The 27,814-nt window shown below is 38.3% G+C and overlaps 1 protein-coding gene across 2 annotated transcripts; it reads right to left on the bottom strand.

Moving 5' to 3' along the window:
* Nucleotides 1–94: 94 nt before the first annotated feature.
* endou2 (endonuclease, polyU-specific 2) lies at nucleotides 95–17,681 on the bottom strand. Of its 2 annotated transcripts, none has more exons than XM_059526912.1 (7): nucleotides 17,532–17,681; nucleotides 17,174–17,285; nucleotides 16,495–16,600; nucleotides 2,504–2,625; nucleotides 2,232–2,344; nucleotides 1,591–1,744; nucleotides 95–425 (listed from the first exon to the last, which is right to left on the bottom strand). In XM_059526912.1, exons 1-7 carry the CDS (start codon nucleotides 17,642–17,644, stop codon nucleotides 174–176), a joined length of 972 nt encoding a protein of 323 aa, XP_059382895.1. In that variant the 5' UTR covers nucleotides 17,645–17,681; the 3' UTR covers nucleotides 95–173. The 2 variants fall into 2 exon arrangements, with proteins under 2 accessions (XP_059382895.1, XP_059382896.1); XM_059526913.1 differs by having other exon boundaries at nucleotides 210–421.
* Nucleotides 17,682–27,814: the final 10,133 nt, after the last annotated feature.

Genomic DNA, 27,814 nt, shown 5'->3' with positions numbered 1-27,814 from the left:
GACTTTGGGATTTTTTCAGAAATTACGACTTCAGGAACACAGAACGATGGTGACTTCAGAATTCATCGAGACACTACAAATTAGATTATAGTCTTTTCGGTTTATTGTTTTTAAATGAAAAGATGAAATCAGTAGCCACTATGAATGCATGGACTCTGAATCCAAGCAGCTGGTTAAACATTGAGGTATCTGACGAGCACAGGATAGGTGGTGCTGATGTGCTTCTGGTTGTAGTGGTGACAGACGATCTCCACCTCATAGATGCTGAAGGAGACTTTGACTCGCTCGTTTGGAGATGTGAGGAAACACAGAGTGTACAGAGCAAACTCAAACTCAGGGCTCACACCGATGAAGATGCTTCCTTTGGGCTTGATTCCATTCTTCCAGCTGAACTGCAGAGCCATAATGTGCTTGTTCTCATCTGGCTGGGAACGAGATTGAACATAAAGTATAAAGAAATTAGGAACAATATGAATATGCTCTCTCTATAAAAATAGTATTAGATAGAGTGAACCCAAGAGTACTTTACATAAAATAGACGTATGCCATTTGAGACATGGCCGCAAGTCATTAGAAGAAGAATAAGCACTTAAATTTGGCTCTGTTTTCAGAATATTTAAAGTTGCATAACAAGATTTTAAAAAGCTATTGCATAGACTGTGTATGTTCATTTTTTGTTTTGCACAAGAAAGAAAATCTATAGCTTTGCAATGACCTGAAGGTGAGTAAATGATGACAGAATTTTCACATTTCGGTATCTTTTAATGCTAATTTAGCAATATTGTTTTTTACTATTTTTTTTTTATTTATTTTGTTTATTTATTTTTTCTTTTTTTGTCTCCTTTATTCTTCTTTCTATTTTATTTTTTATTTACCCTTGTATTTATCTATTCTACTTATTAAATTTATATTTATTATAAATAGTAATAATGATAATAATTAGTATTTAATTATTTATTTTGTGCATATTTTATTTGTAAATAATGAACAAATTAAATTAACATGAAAATGAATTAATAAATGAAATATGCACAAAAATAAATAAATAATGAAATTTTAATTATGATCATTATCACTATTATATTAGTATAATAATAATAATGTAATAAGTATAATAAATATAATATACAGAATAAAACAATGTTGCATGGATAATTTAGTAAATTTCTTACTGTAAATATATCAAAACTTAATTTTTTATTAGTAATATGCATTGCTAAGAACTTAATTTGAACAACTTTAAAGATTATTTTCTCAGTATTTAGATTTTTTTGCTCCCTCAGATTCCAAATATATAGATATACAAACATTGTCCTCCTAACAAACTATACATCAATGGAGAGATCATTTATTCAGCTTTCAGAATATTTATACCCCTCAGTTTCAAAAAATTTACATTATGCGCTCCAGGGTCACAAATTATTGCTCTTTTGTTGATTTTGATTGCTTCTATTGTCCTCATATGTGAGTGGCTTTGGATAAAAGTGTCTGCAAAATGACTAAATGTAAATGTATATAATAAAATAAGCACACAAAGACAAGCCCTGAGGCAGGTAAATGAATCGAGCTGCTCTATGATCCATCACGTACCTGAGGTGAGTTGGCATTAACACGGTATCCTTTGTAGTCAATGTGTCCTAGTTTCTCTTGTAAGTACAGCTGGATCCAGTTATGAAAGCCAATGACAGTATGACCTCCTCTCGTCTCTCCTACAAAGACATGCTCGAAACCTGATGAGTCCGGTCTTGTTTGGAGAGAGAAACAAACAAAACATGGCTTTCATGTATCATTAATGAAGCTCTAAATGGGGAAACTGCATTAGAAGAAATCAAGAATATTTCAAAGATTTTTGTCTGTGTGACCAGAAGAAACTTTCTTGAGAAAAAAAAATTAAATCGTCTTTAATTTGTGATGTAACAGAAATAGTGACAAATCTTTTCTTTTGTAGTGAAAAGAGTTATCAAAGAAGAATAACATGTTGTGCAGCCGGCAGATCTGAATGCAAGCTTGTGTCTTGTGCCAATGATATCTAATTAACGTTACTGAACATAATTAATAATCATACTTGTAATTTGAATAATTGTAACATTCTTTTTAGAATTTATGTGATGTTAAGTGATGGTTCACCCCGTAATTTTACATTCCACAGACAAAGCCGTTTGGAATGACAAATCTTGTGAATCGTGCCCCAAATGATCTCCTGTAAGTTGTTCTGAATCCTCTGTACTTACTTACTGGATCCTCTCCTGGCGTACAACTCAAACCAAATGTGATAGAGCTGCTTCTTGAAGCCTGCGGTGTCTTCTGGAGAGAGACGCTTTCCCACTAGATATTTGTGGGCCATCTAATACGAGAAAATATACATCTATTGCAACTTACTATTCAGCACAGATGGTAAGGAATCATATAATCATTTCTCTTTTAGACTGAAGTAAAACAGTGTCTTATGAAAAACAGAATACATCTGACCAGTAATAAATCTTTTTCTTGACTCATTTATTACCTTCATAGTGGGGGTCTTCAGGATCGAATCCAGGAACTTGTGGTTTTCCAGTTCTTCCTCTGGTGTGACAATCTCCGGTTCACCAGTATCACTTTCATAGTTGTCCAGAAGTGAGATAAAAGCTGGAATGACACATATGCAAATATTTCACCGTCATCTCTAAATTAGCACCTATACTTGTTTGGATTCATACTATTTTCTCTTAAGGCTATCTTAATTAAACCAGTGCCTAAATGTTTTGATACCAGATCAGGTAAATCAATGGCATAAGAATATTTGCATTATAAACAAAGCATTTATTTAATCGAGCTCCAAAAAAACAGCTCGTTTGGATCTGAGGGGCAAGATGATGTCACATGGGCAAAACATTTGCATAATCACGCCTCCAGAGCTAGTCATCGACGAATAGTGGTGTTCAGTGGTGCCCACTGGTGTTCAGTCACTAATGTTTATTTATATAGCGCTTTAAACAAAATACATTGCGTCAAAGCAACTGAACAACTTTCATTAGGAAAACAGTGTGTCAATAATGCAAAATGATAGTTAAAGGCAGTTCATCATTGAATTCAGTGATGTCATCTCTGTTCAGTTTAAATAGTGTCTGTGCAATTATTTGCAATCAAGTCAACGATATCACTGTAGATGAAGTGACCCCAACTAAGCAAGCCAGAGGCGACAGCGGCAAGGAACCGAAACTCCATCGGTGACAGAATGGAGAAAAAAAACCTTGGGAGAAACCAGGCTCAGTTGGGTGGCCAGTTCTCCTCTGACCAGACAAAACCAGTAGTTCAATTCCAGGCTGCAGCAAAGTCAGATTGTGCAGAAGAATCATCTGTTTCCTGTGGTCTTGTCCTGGTGCTCCTCTGAGACAAAATCTTTGTATTTGGGGCTCTAGTTGTCCTGGTCTCCGCTGTCTTTCCGGGCTGTAGAGGTCCTTTCCATGTGACAGTATTAAATCCAGAGTATGTTTTTGACAATGAGTATGTCCTGAGACGTGTTGTCTAACCCCAATAGAGTTCAGAATGTCTATTAATGCTGATCCCAATGCATCTTTTTTATTATCAACATGGATATTAAAATCACCAACTATTAAAACTTTATCTGCAGCCAGAACTAACTCGGTAAAAATCACCAAACTCTGTAAAATCACCAAACTCTTTAATAAAGTCTGTATGGTGCCCTGGTGGCCTGTATACAGTAGCCAGTACAAACATAACAGGGGATTTATCATTAACATTTGTCTTTCTGGATAATGTTATATGAAGCACCATTACTTCAAACGAGTTATACTTGAAGCCTGCCCTCTGAGAAATCCTGAAAACGTTGTTATAAATTGAAGCAACATCTCCCCCTTTACCTTTTGGACGCGGCTCATGTTCATAACAGTAATCTTGAGGGCTGGACTCATTTAAAATATTGTAATCTTCAGGTTTTTGCCAGGTTTCTGCCAAGAGCACATCTGGATTATGATCAGTGATCATATTATTTACAAAAAGTGCTCTCGTAGAAAGGCACCTGTTATTCAATAAGCCAAGCTTTATCATTTGTTAATACGTATTGCATCTGTTTTTTATTTGTTGAACCTCAATTAAATTGTTTTGAACATTTTTAGTATTTTCTAGTTAGGGGAACAGACACAGTCTCTATAGTGTGATATTTAGGTGAAAAAGTATCTATGTGCTCAGAATTAACTGACCTCTGTGACGGGAGGCAGCTAGCAGACGGTCGGTTTAGCCAGTCTGTATGCTTCCTGACCTGGGCCCCAGTTAGTCAAGTATAAACACTAAGACTATTTGCCATATTTCTAGAGAGAAGAGTGGCGCCACCCCAGGAGGGATGAAGACCATCTCTTTTAAACAGGTCAGGTCTGCCCCAAAAGCTCGTCCAATTGTCTATGAAACCTATGTCAGTCTGTGGGCACCACTTAGACATCCAGCCATTGAGTGATGACAATCTGCTATGCATCTCATCATCATGGTAAGCAGGGAGGGGACCAGAGCATATGTAGTCAGGTTTAATAATGAGAAGCCCTATTTAGCTGTCTGACCCAGCCATGAAAGGGTTAACTTTAATTTTGTATCTTTGATGGACTTGTAAGTGAGCCAATGGGTGAATTTTATGAGGCGCTGAACTAACCAATCAGCTGCCAGCTAGGCTCCGTTACAGTTACGCCTCTAGTTTTGCGTCACTGCACGTTCTTTTGGCGCTTGCACTTGAGCACAGGAGGCTGCGTTATCTGCTTGGTAAGATGAGAAAACAATATGGAGTGAATTAAACAAGTTCTGTAATCATTATTGCTTATACTGACTATACCTTGCTGTAATATAGAGTGTAAACGAAAGCTGTGCCTGAATCCACTGTTGTCATGGAGCTAAAGGCAGTGAATTCCGTTAAAATGGTGAGTTGTTTACCTAGGCATCTGAGTTCGCTAATATTCATGCTAACAGGCCAGGCTTTTGATGCCCATTTTTGTATTTAACCTAGTTGCTGAGTTTATGAGTTCGCTAGCATCTATGTTAATCTGTGTTAATGGGTGAATCAATGCAAAGTTGCTCATTGTGTAAAGCTAAAGGTGTGAAGCCTGCTTTGTGCATATGTTAATAAGGTAATTAGCCACAATAGGCTAGCGAAATACTGGTTAATGTCTTTGAAACCAACAAATTATTTTGTTTGTGGTTTATAAAAAAAGAAATGTTAACTTTTCATACTGTTGTTAAATAGTTAGTTTGTTAAATAATGATGTTAAAAATTGTGGAATTAATTGTGGTCACTGAAGTTTAAAGAGGTAAATTTTTTAGTGCATTCTTTCCACTGTTACCGGTGCAGAGGGGGATAAATAAGCACACTAATGCCTTAATGCCTCTAATTGAAAGTGATACAATTTGATTAATGTTTACATGCAATTCATGCAGTTTTATTCTGCATACTGTTAATGTTACTACCGTAAGGTTTCATAAAACTTGAATTTGAAATGTCTCTTTATGAAGGATGCAATTTATGTAAATTTATTTTTGATACTAGAGAGAAATTCATATAGTTTTGATACCTGAGAAGAAACATAAGAGCTGTTGTACAACGAGAGAAATATTTTTATTTGCATTATGGGTGTACTGAAATATTATCTCATTTTATTTTGTAGTATCCTGTAGCAGTCCATTTATTCACTCAATGGTAATTTAAAGAAATGATTTGGCCTTATTTATAGGTCAGGTTTTGGTAAGAGTTGGGAACATCGTGCAGAGATCCTTTCCGTGGAGTGATACAGATCCAGACGTTCCAGACGTTCTTCCAGAGACTCATTGATTCCCAGTCAAGGGGGCTGGGTGGCGAGCCAATCGTGTTTGACAACGAATCAAATCGCTTTAGACGAACTGCCCGGATCATCCTCTTCATCTTTGTTGTGGTAGGACAAACACTAACTCAAACAAAAAAAGAAAAAAAGGGCCCCAACGGTGAAACTGAACTCTTGTCAACCAAGGCAAGTTGAACCGAGGACGAACTGAGCTCAAAGATACTGAAAAGGAGGGTTTTGTTTTGTTTTGTTTACGTGCGCACTTTATTATTTTAGTTTGTTATTTTTCATAAATGTGTTTTCTTTCTTTGTATGTATGTTCCACCCTGTGAATTTAATACAGGTTATCTAAACTGTCATTCTGGTGTGGCATTTTTTTCCATATTGATATTCAATTCTCAGGCTCTTAACAATTTAGCGTCTTCTGATTCTGGTCCAAATCATATTCATGATAGCCTCTACGACTACTTAGACTATTAAACCTATGTACATTATTTCTACTACTCCGTAATAAGGGTTACATTATTGGCGAGCCAGCCAGGAGTCAGAGACATTGAATGTCAATATTGAAAGAATATGCAAAATGGATTTCATACAGAAGTCAGGTGTTAAAATTCCGAATGCAGTGATCGTTAGTGGGGTAACACAGGTAGCAGGTCAGGATGAGGAAGTTGTTGACTTCCTTAAGAAGTACGGTTCCATCGAAAGAGCCCTTCTCGTTGATGATTCTAAATCCGAATTTTACCAAAACCTGATCATTGAGTTTTCGAGTGGTTCAGCTTTAGTGAACTTAGAGCCACTTCTGCCATACACATACACAGAGCAAGGTGATCCATGTGCTAAATATGTTGTAAACGCATTAAGCTGTGTGTACACTACGCAGATTGGCAGTAATGTTACAAAAACATATCTAGCTGAGTTAAAGGGCTTAGCCAAGCTAAGTGGCAAAGACTATGGGGAGGTGTTGAAAGAGATGATGTCCCAGATTGGTGAAGATATCGAAGCTATGAAACCCATAGGTATACAAGTCTCCCCTTCACATGTTGAGACTCCAGTTGTGACATTTCAACCTCCTACCCCCGAAGATCAACAGCCCCTCGTCTCACTTATGGATGCCCCCCGGGAAGGAAATTGCTTAAGTACCACTGATTCAGTCCTGTTCACTAATGGAGGGAAAGCTCCGTCCCTTTTAGTGAGTGACATAAACCCAGCAGAAATACAGAAGGTGGTGGTTGAGCATATTGTACGGAGGGAAGATGTTAGCCCACACTTGCAATCTCCAATGAGGCTTCGTTCCTTTTCTGGAAAGATTCCCAGACCGAGTAACGAAGCTGATTACGACACTTGGCGCTCACACATCGAACTGCTTTTAAATGATCCCAGCATGTCCCATCTTCAGATTTCAAGAAGAATTCTTGAATGTCTACTTTCACCTGCAGCCGATGTGGTCAAAGGGCTACGGCCTGGATCACCCCCCATCGCTTACCTGCAGCTCTTGGACTCAGCCTTTGGTACTGTTGAGGATGGGGAAGAACTTTTTGCCCAGTTTATGAACACCCTTCAAGACCCGGGTGAGAAACCCTCTACTTATCTTCATCGATTGCAATTAGCATTGAACCTAGCTGTGAGAAGGGGTGGGGCTGCACCGGCTGATGTAGATAAACACCTACTCAAACAGTTCTGTAGAGGATGCTGGGACAATTCTTTACTTTCTTGCCTGCAACTTGAGCAGAAGAAAAGCAACCCCCCTTCATTTGCTGACCTCTTGCTGTTACTAAGAACAGAGGAAGACAGACAGTTAGAAAAAGCTAGTCGCATGAAAAAACACATTGGCACCACCAGGCAGCGTGGCCAGTTTCAGCTCCAAAGTGCGTGGGCCTGTGCAGAGTCAAAAGAGAAGTCAGAGGTCAGTCTCAGTGTTATTGAGGATCTTGGGAGGCAAGTAGCCAGTTTACAAAGCCAATTAACCTATTTGATGGCACAGAAACAGACAAAGGGGGCTGATAACAGGGGAGCAGCAGGGAAAAGTTCAGGCAAAGTACAAAAACTAGACAGTGCTAACACAGACATGCTAAAACAGACCAAGAAAAAACAGACATACAGACCCAGGCCTTGGTACTGCTTTAACTGTGGGGAGGATGGGCACATTGCCCCAGTTTGCACAGACAGGGCAAACCCTGCTTTAGTAGCTGAAAAGAAAAGACAGTTAGAGGAGAAGCAGCACATGTGGGACGCACAAAACCGTCTCAACTTGCCTTTAAACGACTAGCAGTTCCTGTTGGGGGACAAACAGGGACTGAAGAGAGCCAACAACGTCCCTCAGACGTAAACAGTAAAGACAAGGCTGAAGTATGTGTTAATCTAAAACATGCAAGTAAGAACCACCCTTTTAAGCTCCCTAAGGGGTTGGTCGGCACCAAGAGTACCGCTAAAGTCAACATAAAAGGTGAAGAAGTCAGCTGCCTACTAGATACGGGTTCCCAAGTAACAACAGTTTCCCGGTCATTTTATGAACAGCACTTTCCAGAGCAGGAGATTAAGCCACTACATGATCTCTTGGAGGTGGAAGGAGCGAATGGACAGTCTGTACCCTACTTGGGTTACATAGAAATGACTGTAACTTTTCCAAAAGAGTTTATTGGAGCGTCAATGGATGTAAATACACTCGCTTTGGTTGTTCCTGACATTCGAGCCACTTCACAGTCTTTTGTGCTTATAGGCACCAATACACTGGATGTACTGTATGACATGTATTTCGAAGCCGGATTGACATGCCATCGACCAATCCCACATGGCTATAGAGCAGTTCTTAAATGTCTTGAGCTTAGACAAAAACAGACCAACAACAGTCAACCCAGTGTAGTAACATTGCAAGGCAGAAGTTCTAAAATCATTCCAGCTGGTGAAACTGTAGTAGTTGAGGGAGTTGCTGTAGCTTATTGCTTGCAGAATGAGAAGTTTGTAGTCATTGAGCAGCCATCATTACCCTCCTTGCCGGGTGGCTTGCTGGTAACAGCTAGCTTAGACGACATTCCCCAGCAGCGGCCCTATAAGCTACCAGTGGTCATCAGTAATGAGTCTGAACATGATATAGTCATTCCTGCTAAATGTGCGATTGCAGAGATAAGTGCTTACCAGAGCATCTTGTTACAGGAGCACAGTGTAGTAAAACAATCAGAACCCCTCTCAAAGTCACCAGAGGCACAGTCAAACAACAAGCACGACCTAAACTTCAATTTCGGTGAGTCCCCAGTTCCATCTGACTGGAGAGAACGCATCACTCAGCAGCTCAACAACATGCCCGACGTGTTTGCACAACATGACTTGGATTTTGGCAGAACAGATAAAGTGGCACACAACATAAAACTCTCAGATGAAACTCCTTTTAAACAGCGTGCGAGACCAATACACCCACAAGACATCGAAGCTGTTCGCAAACACATTCAGGAGCTTCTTGATGCAGGAGTCATCAGAGAGTCAGAGTCACCGTTTTCGTCACCGATAGTGGTGGTCAGGAAAAAGAATGGCCAAGTCCGGTTGTGCATAGACTACAGGCGTCTGAATCTCCAGACCATAAAAGATGCATACTCTCTTCCAAAGCTAGAAGACACATTCTCAGCGCTCAGTGGTTCCCAGTGGTTCTCCGTCCTGGATTTAAACTCTGGTTATTACCAGATCGAAGTTGAGGAAGCAGACAAACCCAAGACCGCATTTGTGTGTCCGCTTGGGTTCTGGGAATTTAACCGGATGCCGCAGGGAGTGACTAATGCACCGAGTACATTCCAAAGACTAATGGAAAAAGTGCATGGGGGACATGCATTTAAAGGACGTTCTAGTCTTTATTGACGACTTGATTGTGTTCTCAAAGACTCTGGAAGAGCATGAAGCAAGGCTGATGAGGGTGCTCACACGCCTTAGAGAGTTCGGACTGAAATTATCACCTGAAAAGTGTGTCTTCTTCCAGACGTCAGTCCGTTATCTTGGGCATGTAGTTTCCAGAAATGGAGTCGAGACTGATCCGGAGAAGATTGCTGCTCTTAAGACTTGGCCAGTCCCAAAAACCCTGCGAGAGCTGAGATCTTTTCTTGGGTTTGCTGGGTACTACAGGAGGTTTGTTAAGGGCTACTCTAACATCGTTAAGCCCCTCCACAATCTAACCTCTGGTTACCCACCTTCTCACAAGAAATTGAAGTCAGATGAGAAAGCAGGTCAGTACCGCAACCCAAAGGAGGTTTTTGGGAGTCGCTGGACACCCGCTTGCCAGCAGGCATTTGACCTGGTTATTGAGAGCCTTACCTCCACCCCGGTGTTAGGTTTTGCTGATCCCCAGAAACCCTATGTACTCCACACCGATGCAAGCACCACTGGACTCGGTGCTGTTTTGTATCAGGAACAGGAGGGTCAGTGTCGAGTCATAGGCTATGCAAGCAGAGGGTTGTCAAGGAGTGAGAGTCGCTATCCAGCACACAAGTTGGAATTTTTAGCACTCAAGTGGTCAGTGACAGAAAAGTTCAGTGATTATCTCTACGGTAACCACTTCACTGTTGTTACTGATAGCAATCCACTGACGTACATACTGACCTCAGCAAAACTTGATGCGACAAGCTATAGGTGGCTGGCAGCACTGTCCACGTTCTCATTCAAACTTCTCTATCGTCCAGGAAAGCAAAATGGCGATGCAGATGGACTGTCCCGCAGGCCTCATGGGAAGCTGGCTGATGATCTTAAATCTCAAAAAGAGAGAGAACACATAAGACAGTTTACTCAGGGTCACCTCTCTGATCCAGAAAATATAGATGCAGTAGATCAAGCTGTTGTGCAAGCAATCTGTGAGAGACAGCTCATTTACAGTGTCAGTTATGATGGCCAAGATTCTTCAGATGGTGTTGCTTTAGTTGAAACTCTTGCCATCTCAGCTACTGCTGTGCCTGACAGTTATGGGCAAGAAGATCACCTTGGTGGGTTGCCAGTTATCCTCCACCTAACTGAGGCAGAGCTTGCGAGTAAACAAAGAGCTGATCAAAGTATAAAGCATGTCATTTCCCAGATTGAGCAGGGAGAAAAACCACCCCCAACCTTGCGGCATGAACTCACTGAGCTTCCACTGTTGTTGAGGGAGTTAAATCGCCTTGAACTCCATAATAACGTCTTGTACCGGAGACGCCAAGTGGGATCTCAGACCTTTTATCAGCTTGTGCTCCCAGCTGAACTGCGTGACACAGTTTTGACCAGCCTACACGATCATATGGGTCATATGGGGGTTGATCGTACACTGGATCTTGTAAGGACCAGATTCTTTTGGCCAAAGATGGCTCTGGATGTCGAGAGAAAAGTCAAAACATGTGGCAGGTGCGTACGGAGGAAGGCGCTGCCTGAGAGAGCTGCACCTTTGGTAAACATTAACACCACCAGACCCCTTGAGCTCCTCTGTATGGACTTCCTCTCCCTTGAACCGGACAAAAGTGGGACCAAAGACATACTGGTGATTACAGATCACTTTACTAAGTTTGCGGTTGCCATACCAACACCTAACCAAAAGGCCCGCACAGTGGCAAAGTGTCTGTGGGAGAACTTTATGGTGCACTATGGAATGCCAGAAAAGTTACACAGTGATCAGGGACGTGATTTCGAGTCCCGCACAATAAAAGAGCTCTGTCGAGTGGCCGGCATACACAAAGTAAGAACAACCCCATACCACCCTAGGGGCAACCCCGTTGAGCGATTTAATCGCACGTTACTAGACATGCTAGGTACTCTTGAAAGCTCAGAGAAATCTCGTTGGCGTGATTTTGTAAAACCCCTGGTCCACGCCTATAATTCCACCAGGAATGAGGTGACAGGTTTTACACCATATGAACTGATGTTCGGACGTCAGCCTCGTCTGCCGGTTGATTTGGCGTTTGGATTACCAGTGCAAGGGGGTCAGCAAACATCACACGCAGAGTATGTGCAAAACCTCAAGTCACGACTTGAAGACAGCTACAAGATAGCAATTGAAAATGCTGCAAAAATAGCACACAAGAACAAAATGAGGTTTGACAGGCATGTGACTGCTTCGGACTTGGAAGCTGGAGACCGAGGTTTGGTCAGAAACGTTCGCATTCGAGGAAAACATAAGATTTCAGACAAGTGGGAGTCAATTGTCCATGTGGTGGTGAGGAGAGCAGGTACCCTGTCCGTCTATACAGTCAAACCTGAAAATCAGGATGGTCCTTTAAGAACACTGCATAGGGACTTACTCCTTCCATGTGGTTACTTGCCTACAGAGGTCAGCAAGACGCCTGGCCAGCAGCCCGCGAGACGCAAGCCAGCAACCCGTGCAAATCCTACTGTGGATGAGAATCATTTCTCAGACGATGAAGATGAAATCATTCCTGTTTACTGTTTCAGAGAACCCCCAAACGCTCAGTTTCCCACAGTCCATGACAGTCTAGTGCAGCCTGATCCAACTATGTCTACTGTGCAGGATAAACAGCATTCTGAACCTCCAAGCAATTGTCCTGTTGAGAGTCCTGTAAATGCTCAAAATGTTGATTGCACTCCTGAAATTAACAAACCACCTGATATGTCCAATGGTGCCTCGGACAGTCCCCTCACACATAATGATCCTAACTGTCACCACCACGACACTGAGGACCTACTTACCGAAAGAGTCATGCTTGATGAACAAGTTCATGACATCGTTAAGACCGAAAGTAACTTACCTGCTAGTAAAAACCCTGTGGAGGAACAAAACTTACCTGATGATGACATTCAAACAGAGCAGTTTCCAGTGTTCTCTGAAATGTTAGAGAGTGAAAAGAAGATGAGTCACAATGGAGGTAAAGAACCAGAAGAGGAAATAAAGGATACAACAGTCAGGAGATCAGAGAGAATCCGTCAGCCGTCAAAGAGACTTGATTATACTGAACTTGGAAACCCCTTTGTCACAGTTGTTAAATCATTCTTCCAGGGGTTAACCACAGCTGTGGCTGACGTTTTAAGTGAGGGTGAAAACTCATATCCTTCTGTCCTGGACCCTGAGATACAAACAGTTCAACCATTGCCATGTACAGGGACGTACATGAGTTCAAAGGGGGAGAGTGTAGCCAGGTTTAATAATGAGAAGCCCTATTTAGCTGTCTGACCCAGCCATGAAAGGGTTAACTTTAATTTTGTATCTTTGATGGAGTTGTAAGTGAGCCAATGGGTGAATTTTATGAGACACTGAACTAACCAATCAGCTGCCAGCTAGGCTCCGTTACAGTTACGCCTCTAGTTTTGCGTCACTGCACGTTCTTTTGGCGCTTGCACTTGAGCACAGGAGGCTGCGTTATCTGCTTGGTAAGATGAGAAAACAATATGGAGTGAATTAAACAAGTTCTGTAATCATTACTGCTTATACTGACTATACCTTGCTGTAATATAGAGTGTAAACGAAAGCTGTGCCTGAATCCACTGTTGTCATGGAGCTAAAGGCAGTGAATTCCGTTAAAATGGTGAGTTGTTTACCTAGGCATCTGAGTTCGCTAATATTCATGCTAACAGGCCAGGCTTTTGATGCCCATTTTTGTATTTAACCTAGTTGCTGAGTTTATGAGTTCGCTAGCATCTATGTTAATCTGTGTTAATGGGTGAATCAATGCAAAGTTGCTCATTGTGTAAAGCTAAAGGTGTGAAGCCTGCTTTGTGCATATGTTAATAAGGTAATTAGCCACAATAGGCTAGCGAAATACTGGTTAATGTCTTTGAAACCAACAAATTATTTTGTTTGTGGTTTATAAAAAAAGAAATGTTAACTTTTCATACTGTTGTTAAATAGTTAGTTTGTTAAATAATGATGTTAAAAATTGTGGATTTAATTGTGTTCACTGAAGTTTAAAGAGGTAAATTTTTTAGTGCATTCTTTCCACTGTTACCGGTGCAGAGGGGGATAAATAAGCACACTAATGCCTTAATGCCTCTAATTGAAAGTGATACAATTTGATTAATGTTTACATGCAATTCATGCAGTTTTATTCTGCATACTGTTAATGTTACTACCGTAAGGTTTCATAAAACTTGAATTTGAAATGTCTCTTTATGAAGGATGCAATTTATGTAAATTTATTTTTGATACTAGAGAGAAATTCATATAGTTTTGATACCTGAGAAGAAACATAAGAGCTGTTGTACAACGAGAGAAATATTTTTATTTGCATTATGGGTGTACTGAAATATTATCTCATTTTATTTTGTAGTATCCTGTAGCAGTCCATTTATTCACTGAATGGTAATTGAAAGAAATGATTTGGCCTCATTTATAGGTCAGGTTTTGGTAAGAGTTGGGAACATCGTGCAGAGATCCTTTCCGTGGAGTGACACAGATCCAGACGTTCCAGACGTTCTTCCAGAGACTCATTGATTGCCAGTCCAGGGGGCTGGGTGGCGAGCCAATCGTGTTTGACAACGAATCAAATCGCTTTAGACGAACTGCCCGGATCATCCTCTTCATCTTTGTTGTGGTAGGACAAACACTAACTCAAACAAAAAAAGAAAAAAAGGGCCCCAATGGTGAAACTGAACTCTTGTCAACCAAGGCAAGTTGAACCGAGGACGAACTGAGCTCAAAGATACTGAAAAGGAGGGTTTTGTTTTGTTTTGTTTGCGTGCGCACTTTATTATTTTAGTTTGTTATTTTTCATAAATGTGTTTTCTTTCTTTGTATGTATGTTCCACCCTGTGAATTTAATACAGGTTATCTAAACTGTCATTCTGGTGTGGCATTTTTTTCCATATTGATATTCAATTCTCAGGCTCTTAACAATTTAGCGTCTTCTGATTCTGGTCCAAATCATATTCATGATAGCCTCTACGACTACTTAGACTATTAAACCTATGTACATTATTTCTACTACTTCGTAATAAGGGTTACACATATTACAGTGTCTGACATCGTGCTTGCAAGTACACACACCTCTTTAATGTTATTTTTATTGATCTCCGACTGGCGAAGTCGAACATCATTAGCGCCGGCATGAATAACAATCTTACTGTATTTACGTTTAACATTAGTCAGCACTTTTAAATTTGCCAAGATGTCAGGCTCTCAGGCTCCCGGTAAACATTTGACTATGGTGGCTGGTGTCTCTAAATTCACGTTCCGTACAATAGAATCCTCGATAACTAGAGCACTTTCATCAGGTTTCTCAGTGGGTGCTGTACAGATATCAGAAGGATCCCAGCGTCAGGAACATGTGATAGTTTATTTTAAGGGAGTCTTTGATTTTGTTTTGTAATTGAGGCACAGTGTCATGGAAAGACACAAAGAAACATCTGTGATATGTAGCAGAACTAGATCTGATTCGACTCGAGCTGCATCACAAACCGTAAGTAAAGGATTTCATAATGCTTCATCTGGGAATGTTGTCAAAACACTCATAACATGCAATAGTGAGGGGCGTTTATACTAGTGGTCGACCGATATTTGTTTTTTGACTGCTGATGCCGATATCTTGGAAAGCAGGGGGGCGATAGCCGATATAAAGCCGATAAGATTTTTAAAAATTATTCTTATTAATATTTAAGAAATGTGAAATAATTTGACAATGGATTAAAAAGTCAATGTGTTAAAGAAACATGCTTATACTTTAGATGACAGCATTTTTCACAAATAAATAAATATTTAATAAAAAATATTATTAAAAAGGAACTAAACTGTAACCAACAGGGCACATTCTGGGAAGTTTGTGTGCACTGGGAATCATATTTTTCAAATAAATCCAGGTTAACCCTCATTTTACACACAGCACACAGTTAAAATGACATGAATATTACAGCTGGAAAGATTTGTTTAAATTATATTAAATGCATATTTGCTTAATGGTGACGGCAAATGAGAAAGTATTATAATGTTTGCCTTTCTATTACTAATAGGCCTAATATAAAAGCAATCATTATAATACTTTCTGTATAGATTGATTCCTTTGTTTAACCGTTCCATCTGATTATTAAACAGACTTCTATCCATCTTAGACAGAACTTAGACTGTCAAAATACAGTCGCCGTCAAAATACACATCAGCCAATGCTGATATTTGAAAAATATCAGCCGATATATCGGCCATAAGCAATAAATCGGTCGTCTACTTGTTGATACTGTTTCCTATGCAATGATGTTAGCCAATCATAACAGCAGCTGATTACTGATGAACCTTAAAGGACACGCCCCTGAAAACAGCTCGGGTCAGAATGAGGGTTTAGAATTAGCATTTTTCCACATATTTATTTGTGCAAAAAACTGACATTATAAGTAAACCTCAAGGAACATTAAAATTCAAGAAAAAAAATCCATGTCATGACCCCATTAATTGTCAATGGACTGACTAGCCAAGTCCTCTGTAAAACACAGAAAACAAGCCCTACAAAAAAATTTATAAAATAAAAATAAGCTATATATAATAATGGTGTGTTGAGCGCATCAAAACAATGAATCATTTTTCAAATCAATTGGTTCAGTTGATTTAGAGTTTTGAAGAAAAGTCGAAGAAAAGTTAAACTTTTCGCCAAAAGTCTCAAACTCTCATTAAAAATGAATGGGATGATGTCACTTTGTGAGTTGTGTGTGCAAGAGACAAGAACACGGTTTAAAACCCAGGTTTTCTTTTCTTTTCTTTTGTGAAAAGTTTTCCACAGTCTACTTTTAAATAAACAAAATGTTAAGGTATTAGCTTATTTCTTACCCAAGAAAGTCTCCTTTTTGAAAATGTTTTCATCAACAAATGTGAACAAAGGCAGCCCTGCTCCATCATTGTCATCAGCAAAACCTGCCAGATCACCCGCTTTACCCTGTGATACAAAGCAAACCTTGAGGAACTCCCAAAAGGTATTTTCTGTCTGTTTGTTTTAACATGCGTGCCTGGCATAAATAACTTTAGACAGGGAGTTTAACACACACACACAAAAGTTTCAGTTGATGGTTAGTATGTAAATACCAGAATAGAGGTTTAATCAGAATATGGACCTTAATCAGAATATGTTGTGTATGTTAAGTAAAACTAAAGTTAATTAACTTTCATTTTTACTGCAGTCAATTACTTGTGATTAAACCATACAAATACTCAATCATTAATGGTATTGTAAGCATTCAAGTTTACATTACGCCCAAAAGTGTCATTGTGAATGATTTTCTAAACACAGCACTGAAGAACAATGCTTATCTCAGTCTGTTTGCGCTTTCTCTGACCTTAACACCTTAGGTCAACAAACATAAATTAGCAAATAAATGTCACTTTATTAAAGTAAAATGTAAAGGGTAAAAACATGAAAGCAAGTGTTAACTATTATTCAGAGTTCACTAATTATCGTTTATATATTTCTAGTGAACCTGTGAAATTCACACGGGAAAGATGTGAGAATTACCTGCAGAGATATGCGATAATCAATCCCAGGTCTCAGCCGATTTATGTCATTGTCCCAGAGCTCCTGAATCAAAGCTGAAAGTTCTCGATCACCTTCAATCATTTTTGAATTCCTGAGGATTCACGAAAGGTGTTAAAATATACTTTTAAATTTGAAATGAACTGCTTAACTCAAAATACAGTGACAATATTCAATTAAAAACAGAGAAAAAATTTATAAATATATCAAATCCTAGAAAATAAACTGAAAATGTTTTTTTCAGAACGCCTTCTTCAGTTTTCTTACACTAATACATTTCTAAACATCACATTCTGAACTGAAACTTTAACTATTCAATATATATAAAAAAAAGACATACCTGCTCCTCTCAGCGATGTGGGTTAGTGGTTTATTTTGGATTGTTTTCTTAATAGTGCAGTGGTGCTGCTCAACCTGGACTGGTTGGTAAGATGCATGGCCTTCCCACATCATGAGAGAGGCCTATTCTAAAGGGTTAGCCAGTGTCAGCAACTCTAGCCAAAGGGATTAGAGCAGGGTGAATGTGCTTCTACAGAGCAGACCAGCGCTTTGTGTTTGTTTTCCTGAGGTATTGTCTCATTACCTGATGCTGTGTACCTTCTTCTAAAGCCTGACCCAACCCCCAAAACATTCAAACTTCATTTCAAATGCAAGCGATTGTCTGTCAGTCTTAAAGGTTTAATATTTGCCTTTTTGGTAAAATCAACATAATGTTTCAGCTTCCAGAATTCCATTAAGTTTTTTATTATGATTTTGGTCATATTTATTACACAAAAGTACAGTTATAACAGGATATTTTTGGAAGAACAGGGGCCAGTAGGATCAGGAATCCTCAAAATCTTGTAGAAAAGGTTACCGCCAGCATTTAATCAACATTTAATCAAAAATAAATGGGAGGGAATACTATATTGTGAATCTGGCCACAGCTCAAAGCAAGAGGCATTCTTAGAAATGACACAAACAATGAACTGCAGTTTGTTTTTCCGGGACAGCAACTGAGTTGTTGACAAATGTTTTATAAACAAGACCCAGTTCGATGCTGGTTATGCACATCGTTTGATTCTGAAAGGCGGAGCGACCCAGCGATAAAAGATCACGGTGGTGTTTTGGAGCTGCAGATGGTAAGAGAAACTGCATCAAATTTCTGTGTTTTGATGGCAATCGATGCTCAAGTGCTCGTGACTCTTTAGCTTGAGCTCAGCTGTTTTCGGACAGAATCGCAAAGCTGTATCTTTCTTTTATAATCTGATAAAGCTAAACACTCTTTAGAGAGATGAAGTATGCTATAATCAATAATGTGTTATGTCCCCTTTAAATTTAGGTATAGGGTCAGAATTAAGGATCTAAAATACTTTCTTGCAGAATAAGACAATAATATGGAGACACCCCTCACTGCAGACTGTAGCGTGGTGACGTCACGTATGTGTTTGACGTCCACAGTGTTGCCAGATTGGATGATTTCCAGCCCAAAAGCTCACAAAACCCTCTCACTCCAACAACAGAAAAAAAATTGGCCAAGCCTGTCAAATTAATGTGATATAATATGTCAGTTAAGGTTGATAAGAGCAGTTTTTAACTCCTTAAAACAAGACAATGACGACAAAATAATATAACCATAGATAAATTTTCCATGGATCAAATCTGGGCTAATTGCTACATTAAGGAGAATGATAAAATATGATTAAAATATTCAAGCAGACCCTTTTAAATTGGCAATCCAGAAATTAACTGAAACCCTCGAATATTTAAATCAGTCAAAAAAAAAAAGCCCAATATAAGTGATCGGGAAAAGCAACGTATTAATATAATCCAACACAATGTAATTAGCCTTCACACTCACTTATGCACACACCATGATAGTCAAAACTGTGTCATTCGTTAATGAATACTGTATGATAATCCGACAATAAACAACAAAAATAATACGCTTCCCTTCGTGTCGCTCTAGAATTTCACACAGAACTAGAGGAAGTCTTTCGTGAAGTTCATTCATTACAGAACTTTGCACAGTCGTAGACAAGTCCAGCAGCTTTCAAGGATATACTAATCCGAACCATTTAAAGGGGTCAAATGATCTTGCTATAAAGAACATTATTTTGTGTTTTTTTTTGTGTAAAGCAATGTGTGTATGCAGTTTGAGGTTAAAAAAAACACATTATTTTCCATTTAACTTACATTATTGTTGCTCCTCTATGACCCGACTTCTGAAACACGTCGATTTTGCAGGCTCATCTTTCTTAAAAGCGAGGTGTGATCTGATTGGCCAGCTATCCCGTGCATTGTGATTGGCCGAATGCCTCAAGCGTGTGACAGAAATGTTATATCCCTCGCCGTACTGTGATGTGTGTCCCAGCAGGACGAGACTCAGTCCAGCTGCTCTGCTCGAGCACAACCCGTCATCGGTTCTCTTTTAGCTGTTCAGTCAATGTACTGTTAGGGGTAACTGAATATCTCAGGATATTGGTTTATTTCACATCAGAGGGAGTGGTAGGCACGTTTATAAACCGAATAACTTAAGTAATTTGTGGACAAGTGCATACTGGAGACATGAAGTCTTTCAAATGATTCAGTTCGATTTGGTGAACTGGTTCGAGAAGATCCGGTTAAATAGAAAGATTCGTTCATGATCTGGATATCAGACGAGAAAAAAACAATAAAACCCATTACAAACTAGGCATTTGTTGCATCCAGTTTGGACATAGTTACAAATTATAATTACTTATACTGTCTTTTTATGTTTTGCGTTTGCATATTGTGCTGTGTTAACTTAAAACCATGTCAGCATTTGTGATCGGAGAAAGAACAAACAAGCTCTACTCTACACTGCTCAAAACTCCCGTTTGAATCATCAGTGGGAAATGATTTAAATATAAATATGTACTTAAAGGCTGTGAGTCAGAACACCAGACCGTCCTTGCAAAGTTTGAACTGCCCTACTTTATAGAAACAGCCTTTGTGCTACATACACATTGTAGGGTACTCTCACAGGAAACAGTCCCCATCTTCCATAAAATGAGCTGCACACATCTGAATATTTAAGTTGAACTGTTCTGGAACAGTGTTGAAATACAACTTAACCACTGATTTCTAGTCGTGTCCTTTTTTTGGAAGACCAATCAAAGTAGTTTCGCTTTCACAACGAAACACACAGCGACTCCACGACATGGCGCTGGCAGCAACAGAGAGAATAAAAGTTATGTCTTCTTTCTATGAGTGAACATTTGGTGTTATGCAAATCTTCCCACACAGTGACGTAGACATGTAGACAGAAGGCGACCTCTGGTGGCGAGCAGACAGAAAACCATGGTCAAGATTCGTGACAGCTGCCTAGTGCAAAACTGTTGCACATGCGAGTGATTCACTCCTAATCTAGAGGGTCCGTAGGGACACACATATTTAGGATGTCCTCACACTAGGCACAATTGCCTTGTTCTGTGCCTCAAGCACGATTTAATGTTTGCTGTTTTAATGAAGTGCCTGGTAACTGATAACACTACACATGCACTGTGTGCTCCATCCCTTGACTCCAAGCTGGCCAGGGTCACAGGTCACAGTCCAGTCCTCTGAGCACAGTAACATGTCACTACCATTTACTTTTCTAAAAAGTCTTAATTGAAACCTCATTACAGAAATTGTTATAAAAATATATTTTTGTTTAGGTTGTAAGGTTGCATGAACTTAGCTTCTAAGTTAAGACAGTATCTTGAGAACAAGTCTGACCAACTAGCAGTCAGCCAAGGGGCGATCAGTCTTAGTTTGTGGATTTAGCTTAATCTACATTTTTATTAAACTGAATTGAAAAAAAAAATAAATATGACCTTTTATGCAACCGGGCCAGTTCAGTTTCTGAGCTGATCCTAGCTTTCTTTCTTTCTTTCTTTCACTTGTGGGAATATGTGAGTGTACATTTATGTGTTTACATATATTTGAATAGTTCATGAAAGTCTCATTTGCATTTAAAGAGGAGTGTCTTGTGCTTTGACTCTTTGTCTTAAGCACAACTGCAGTGCCATCTAGTGATTCCTAAGGTATACAGCAAAGATGAAGCTCTATTGACGTTGTTGTATTCTGTAGTGTACAAATAACACTAAAAACATTTTCTTTGTATGTTTATATTTATGTTTATTTTATGTTTATCTTTCATGTGGCAATTAATGCCAAAATAAGCCAATTTCAGTAAGTGTAATACAATAGAGTTATAGTTTAATAGCAGGCTGTGCAGTCTTGTGCAATGCTTCCCACACCTTTTAAGTAATTTAATAGCAAAATATTCTTTTTTTTTTTAAGATAAAAACTTACAAGTTTTCCTCAGCAGGGGAAGTTAGTGGTGAAGAGCGGTATTAATGTCACATTTCGTCAGCATTACTATTTTTATCCACTTGGTGGCGCAAATCTGCTGTACATCTTCAGAATGACCTTGGTGACTTATTAGCTTGAGAAATGCAGTTGTTTGCAATCCTGTTGAATGACCGAGCATGTCCTGCAGCAATGAATGATAGCTGTCCAGAAGTTGACATTGATCAATGTGATAGAATTATGGTCAAACTTCAGCAGAATTCACGCATAAATCATCATTTTCTGATTGAATGAAATAAAATCCATGTCAACATTTGATCAAATTATTACTGTTATTTTGTTGTTGTTGAAGCAAGCGGAGGTCAGTGTTTTCATGTGTTCTCAGACTTTCCCTGTTCCTGTAGTTCCTGTGGTCTGATCCGGCTCCATTAGCCACCGCTGACAAACCCTGGCAGTCAAATCCACAGAGTACTGAAGAGGGATTTTAATATTCTTCTCAAGTCAACAGCCACTGGGACAAAAAATGTTGCAAGCCGAGGAATAATCAGTCAAGGTCACAGCATTTTGGATGAATTCTAGAGCAGGCTGTAAAGATGGGTGTGTGCAACTGTTTAACATGGATGGGGAACACTACATTTAGATGAAATCTCTTGCAGATGTTATCAAATCAGATACTGCGGCTGTGTTAACATGATTCATATTCATACATAGGATTGGCCATGGTCATCAGAATACTCCTTATGATTACATTTTGCAGTTGAAGTAGGTGATTTAAAAAGAACAGGCCGTCTGCATTTAAATTTCAATAAATATATATATATATATTTTTTTTTGGTTTTGCATCAAGTATACAAGTGAATGATTGAAGTATTGGAGTATAAACCACCACAGTTTTTCACAATAAGAGTATTCATGGAAAATTGCTTGTAAGTGGGAGTGAAGATGTGGACATTCATACAATTAATTCAATAATACACCCATAAAAAAACAACAACAACAAAAAAACACAATTCTGTCTAAATGCATTTCTTTCCTCTGTGGAACACAAAAGACAAAATTGTTACAATACTGGAACCCATTGACGTACACTGAATGTGTCACTGTTTGTAAAGATTCACTTGAGACCAAGTGGATTAGTTGCTCAATTTTCTTTAATAGGACCTGGGACAAATACGACATGAAATAAACAAAATACTAAATGGAAACAGCAAGTCCTTATGCACAATCTTTTCTCTGCCAGCTGGAAAATACACTTAAAAGGACAGTGCACTGAAAAATTCCTGCCTGTCTCTTCATGGTTGGCCATTAAAGCTCTTATTTTCCACTCAAGGTTATGTTAGGTGAACCTCTGACCGTCCAGTTATAGAGATTAGCACAATGTGTTCTTTGGGAGTGTGTTTCTGGGAAGTTTTTGCAGTTGTGCTCAGAAGTCATGGTTGCTGGACACTCAATCATCTCGAAGGACATCATGTCTACTTTTGGCTTTAGGGTATGTTGGAACATAAGGGGCCACTCCAGTCGTTCTGTGTAAAACTGCAACTGAATGTTTTTCTAGAAGCTGTGTTTTAGAAGAATGTTGTTTCTGAGTGTGAAGGACATTCATCTGAAGCAAGTTCTTAGTTGTTTTACATTCAAAGTTTTCATCTGACTTTGAGTGTTTTAATGTTTGTCATTTAAAAAGCTCTAAGTGTGAAGGTTTTCAGGAAGACTCTTACAATCATTCATATTATCAAAGAAGAAAAGGGATAAAAGTTTATGGATATAAACACTGATGTCCATGGTGGCGATCACAATGGAGCAGATCACCTTGTGAAAGTACTTGGTGCTAATATTTGTGTTGATAAGAGTCTGTTAACAAATCTATTTGCATTGAATTATTCATTCAAGAGATTCGTTCATTCGTTCGATTCATTTAGTAATGAAACAAGTGAAGTATTTACAACCCGAATTCCGGAAAAGTTGGGACGTTTTTTAAATTTTAATAAAATGAAAACTAAAAGACTTTCAAATCACATGAGCCAATATTTTATTCACAATAGAACATAGATAACATAGCAAATGTTTAAACTGAGAAAGTTTACAATTTTATGCACAAAATGAGCTCATTTCAATTTTGATTTCTGCTACAGGTCTCAAAATAGTTGGGACGGGGCATGTTTACCATGGTGTAGCATCTCCTTTTCTTTTCAAAACAGTTTGAAGACGTCTGGGCATTGAGGCTATGAGTTGCTGGAGTTTTGCTGTTGGAATTTGGTCCCATTCTTGCGTTATATAGATTTCCAGCTGCTGAAGAGTTCGTGGTCGTCTTTGACGTATTTTTCGTTTAATGATGCGCCAAATGTTCTCTATAGGTGAAAGATCTGGACTGCAGGCAGGCCAGGTTAGCACCCGGACTCTTCTACGACGAAGCCATGCTTTTGTTATAGCTGCAGTATGTGGTTTTGCATTGTCCTGCTGAAATAAACAAGGCCTTCCCTGAAATAGACGTTGTTTGGAGGGAAGCATATGTTGCTCTAAAACCTTTATATACCTTTCAGCATTCACAGAGCCTTCCAAAACATGCAAGCTGCCCATACCGTATGCACTTATGCACCCCCATACCATCAGAGATGCTGGCTTTTGAACTGAACGCTGATAACATGCTGGAAGGTCTCCCTCCTCTTTAGCCTGGAGGACACGGCGTCCGTGATTTCCAACAAGAATGTCAAATTTGGACTCGTCTGACCATAAAACACTATTCCACTTTGAAATAGTCCATTTTAAATGAGCCTTGGCCCACAGGACACGACGGCGCTTCTGGACCATGTTCACATATGGCTTCCTTTTTGCATGATAGAGCTTTAGTTGGCATCTGCTGATGGCACGGCGGATTGTTTTTACCGACAGTGGTTTCTGAAAGTATTCCTGGGCCCATTTAGTAATGTCATTGACACAATCATGCCGATGAGTGATGCAGTGTCGTCTGAGAGCCCGAAGACCACGGGCATCCAATAAAGGTCTCCGGCCTTGTCCCTTACGCACAGAGATTTCTCCAGTTTCTCTGAATCTTTTGATGATGTTATGCACTGTAGATGATGAGATTTGCAAAGCCTTTGCAATTTGACGTTGAGGAACATTGTTTTTAAAGTTTTCCACAATTTTTTTACGCAGTCTTTCACAGATTGGAGAGCCTCTGCCCATCTTTACTTCTGAGAGACTCTGCTTCTCTAAGACAAAGCTTTTATAGCTAATCATGTTACAGACCTGATATCAATTAACTTAATTAATCACTAGATGTTCTCCCAGCTGAATCTTTTCAAAACTGCTTGCTTTTTTAGCCATTTGTTGCCCCCGTGCCAACTTTTTTGAGACCTGTAGCAGGCATTAAATTTTAAATGAGCTAATTAAGTGGATAAAAGTGTAAAATTTCTCAGTTTAAACATTTGCTACGTTATCTATGTTCTATTGTGAATAAAATATTGGCTCATGTGATTTGAAATTCCTTTAGTTTTCATTTTATTAAAATTTAAAAAACGTCCCAACTTTTCCGGAATTCGGGTTGTATGAGCGAGTCATTGAATCATTAATATAAACCAACTTTTGAAAAATAATTCATTCAAATTCAAACAGTTTAAAGAGGTGGTTGACCTTTTTTTTTCTTCAGACCACGATTTCTCAGGAACTTCATTAAAGCTGTAATTGTTTTATCAAATTCTACTCCTGCCTTTAAAATATTATTTAAGGTAAATTCCATAATACCCAAAGCTTGCATATCTCTTATAAGATCATTTTTTTTCCTTTTTGTATTAGTTTATATATATATATATATATTATCAAAACATTCTCTACAGTTTCAATTATGCACCGCATAAACCAGAATTATGTTTGCTGATTATATGAAGAGTTGCATTAAGTATGACCCATTCTTAATCTTGTAAATATAATAAAGTCCTTCCTATTTATATGATGATTAATTTGACCTTGTTTTGTTACTTTGTATTTTATAAACATTTTTTTATACGATTTCCAGTATTTCTGCCATTTGCTCCTACAAACTTGCTTAATAATCACAGACTTTTCTTCTGCCCTGCTTGCAGTGACTGCTACACTAATATTATCCATTCTCAGTGCTTCTTTAGCCACTTTGTCTGCTGTTTTATTCCCTTATAACCCTGCATGCACTGAGACCCATGAAAACTGCACTACACTTTCACAGTTGACTTATTCTCCAAAAAAAAAAAAAAAAAAATCTGGAAATACCTCGCACCAAATACTGTTTTGGTAATTTGCCCAACGGTATTTCGTTATGAATATTGTAGTGGAATACAATCACAAAAATCTCTGGTACTTCTTCTTATTTAAGAAATACATCCATACACCTTATGAATGCAATATTTTATTGAAAAATTCCACAGCTCTGTGCTTCTCCTTCAGTAAAAGGATTTTAGTACATATAATAATACAATGCAAACCCTTACATGAAATCACCAGTGTCCTTTTAGCACACTACTCCATAAATATATAGATACGCTGAACAGCTGAGAGCTTACTTTCAATCTTTTTGCTTTGCAGCTTGTCATTACTGCTATAGAAGCATGGTAAATGATTTAGTTTTTCCCACAGGCAATAAAGTATGTAACAATATTTATTATTTACATGTGCTCTTCACAAATGTTGTATTTGTTACTAAAACACTTTCAATTTCTGAGATTTATCCATTTATATATCTGATTACATTTGTGCAATCAAGTAAGAAAAGAAATATATTTATATAATATATAAACATATTCATAATTTAATAATGCTTTATCCATACGAATATTTTTTTCTGTGCAAACCCAAACAATCATCTGCCGCTTAAGTGAAATTATACAATATGAAACCTTTTAACAATTTAGATCATGTTTGGAAGATACAATTAGCAATAAAGCTCAGTTACAATTATTGTACTTAACAAACAAGATAAAAGAAAAAAGATACCACATTAGATCAGATTTCACATATACAAAACACAAATTTACTCTTAGAAACAAAATTGCATAATGTAATAAAACTAAGTGTAAAACTAAATTTTCCCCTTTGTTTTAAGCATAAATAAAACAATCTCTATTCAGGTTTATATGAGGAAAAAAAAATAAAAAATCAAGAAATATTCTCCGGAAACAAGTCTTCATATCTTACATTTTCTTCTCAAATAGTGCATCTTTTTACCTTAAAATAAGACTACATTCTGATTAAGAAAGCGTCGGAGGCATGTCAGTAATGTCAGCACACACACACACACACACACACACACACACACACACACACACACACACACACACACACACACACACACACACACACACACACACACACACAATAGCCTAGCCTGTAAGTGCAGAAGATGTTGTCTTAAAACATGATTTGTGATTTTTTTTTTTGAAGTGTATTTTAATCTGACTCTTAGCCGGCAGAGCTTGAGACTGTTTGCATTTTCATCATGAGGTTTGTCGTAAATAATTATTAATTCATTTTTCTAAACGAGCTCTCTTTGATACAAGTTGATATTGTTATTTGATATTGTAAAACGAGTTTTTCTTTATGCCAGAAAAGAATACACTTACATTAAAATAATAATAATAATCCTCAAAACAACCAAGAAATTGTGAGAACAAAACAAAAGTGCTGGTTAGCTCTATGAAAATCTCGAGTAATGTCCCGATGGTGGCTTTTACAGTGAGACTTTATTTCCAGCATTAAATTATAGCATTTTGACATTAAAAGTACTGATAATATGTATTAAAACAAAGGGTTAACAACCACATTTATCATGCATGATCAACAGCATTTCAATACAATGAAGACAAAAGGGCTTTTAATTTCACTTAAGGTTGCACTTGACATGGAAATGTCAAGTAGTATGTCCAATTTTCTCTTTGTATTTCATAAAAAAACAAAATGGATAAAGCATTTGGTGTAAAAACAGGAAGCTTGCTGAAATAAGCTATTTAAATCGATGGTAGAAAGCAAAAGGATTCATAGTTTGGCACCAAAGCGATCCACATTCACACAGTTTCTATTGCTACCACATCCATGTGTCCTACAGCAAATAATAAACAGTACATTACGAATGGCTAGGTGATGTCTCTAGGGTGTGGCTGTTGGTTTTCAGGACAAACATCCAGAATAGCTATTCAAAAGAGAAACAAATCGAGCATCGCTCTATAATTGTGATTATTCTAGTGTAGGTGGCACACAAACAACAAACTGATTCTACAAAGGGCTGATAGTAAAGTTGATATTTCTCAAAAGAGGATTTTTCAGAAGTCTAATTTTAATACGAGTATAAACAAATCAAAAATTAAC

This window comes from Carassius carassius, chromosome 36 (assembly GCF_963082965.1).
Source record: "Carassius carassius chromosome 36, fCarCar2.1, whole genome shotgun sequence".
In the NCBI taxonomy this organism is placed as follows: domain Eukaryota; kingdom Metazoa; phylum Chordata; class Actinopteri; order Cypriniformes; family Cyprinidae; genus Carassius; species Carassius carassius.
This window is presented reverse-complemented; position numbering and strand designations above follow the sequence as displayed.

Excerpts from the sequence above, each read along its gene's own strand:
- endou2 (XM_059526912.1), bottom strand. The coding sequence starts at position 17,644 with ATGATGTGGGAAGGCCATGCATCTTACCAACCAGTCCAGGTTGAGCAG. Across the intron at positions 2,626-16,494 it reads CAAAAAGGAGACTTTCTTGG|CTTTTATCTCACTTCTGGAC; the intron begins GTAAGAAATAAG and ends GTGTCATTCCAG. Across the intron at positions 1,745-2,231 it reads GCCAGGAGAGGATCCAGTAA|ACCGGACTCATCAGGTTTCG; the intron begins GTAAGTACAGAG and ends TCTCCAAACAAG.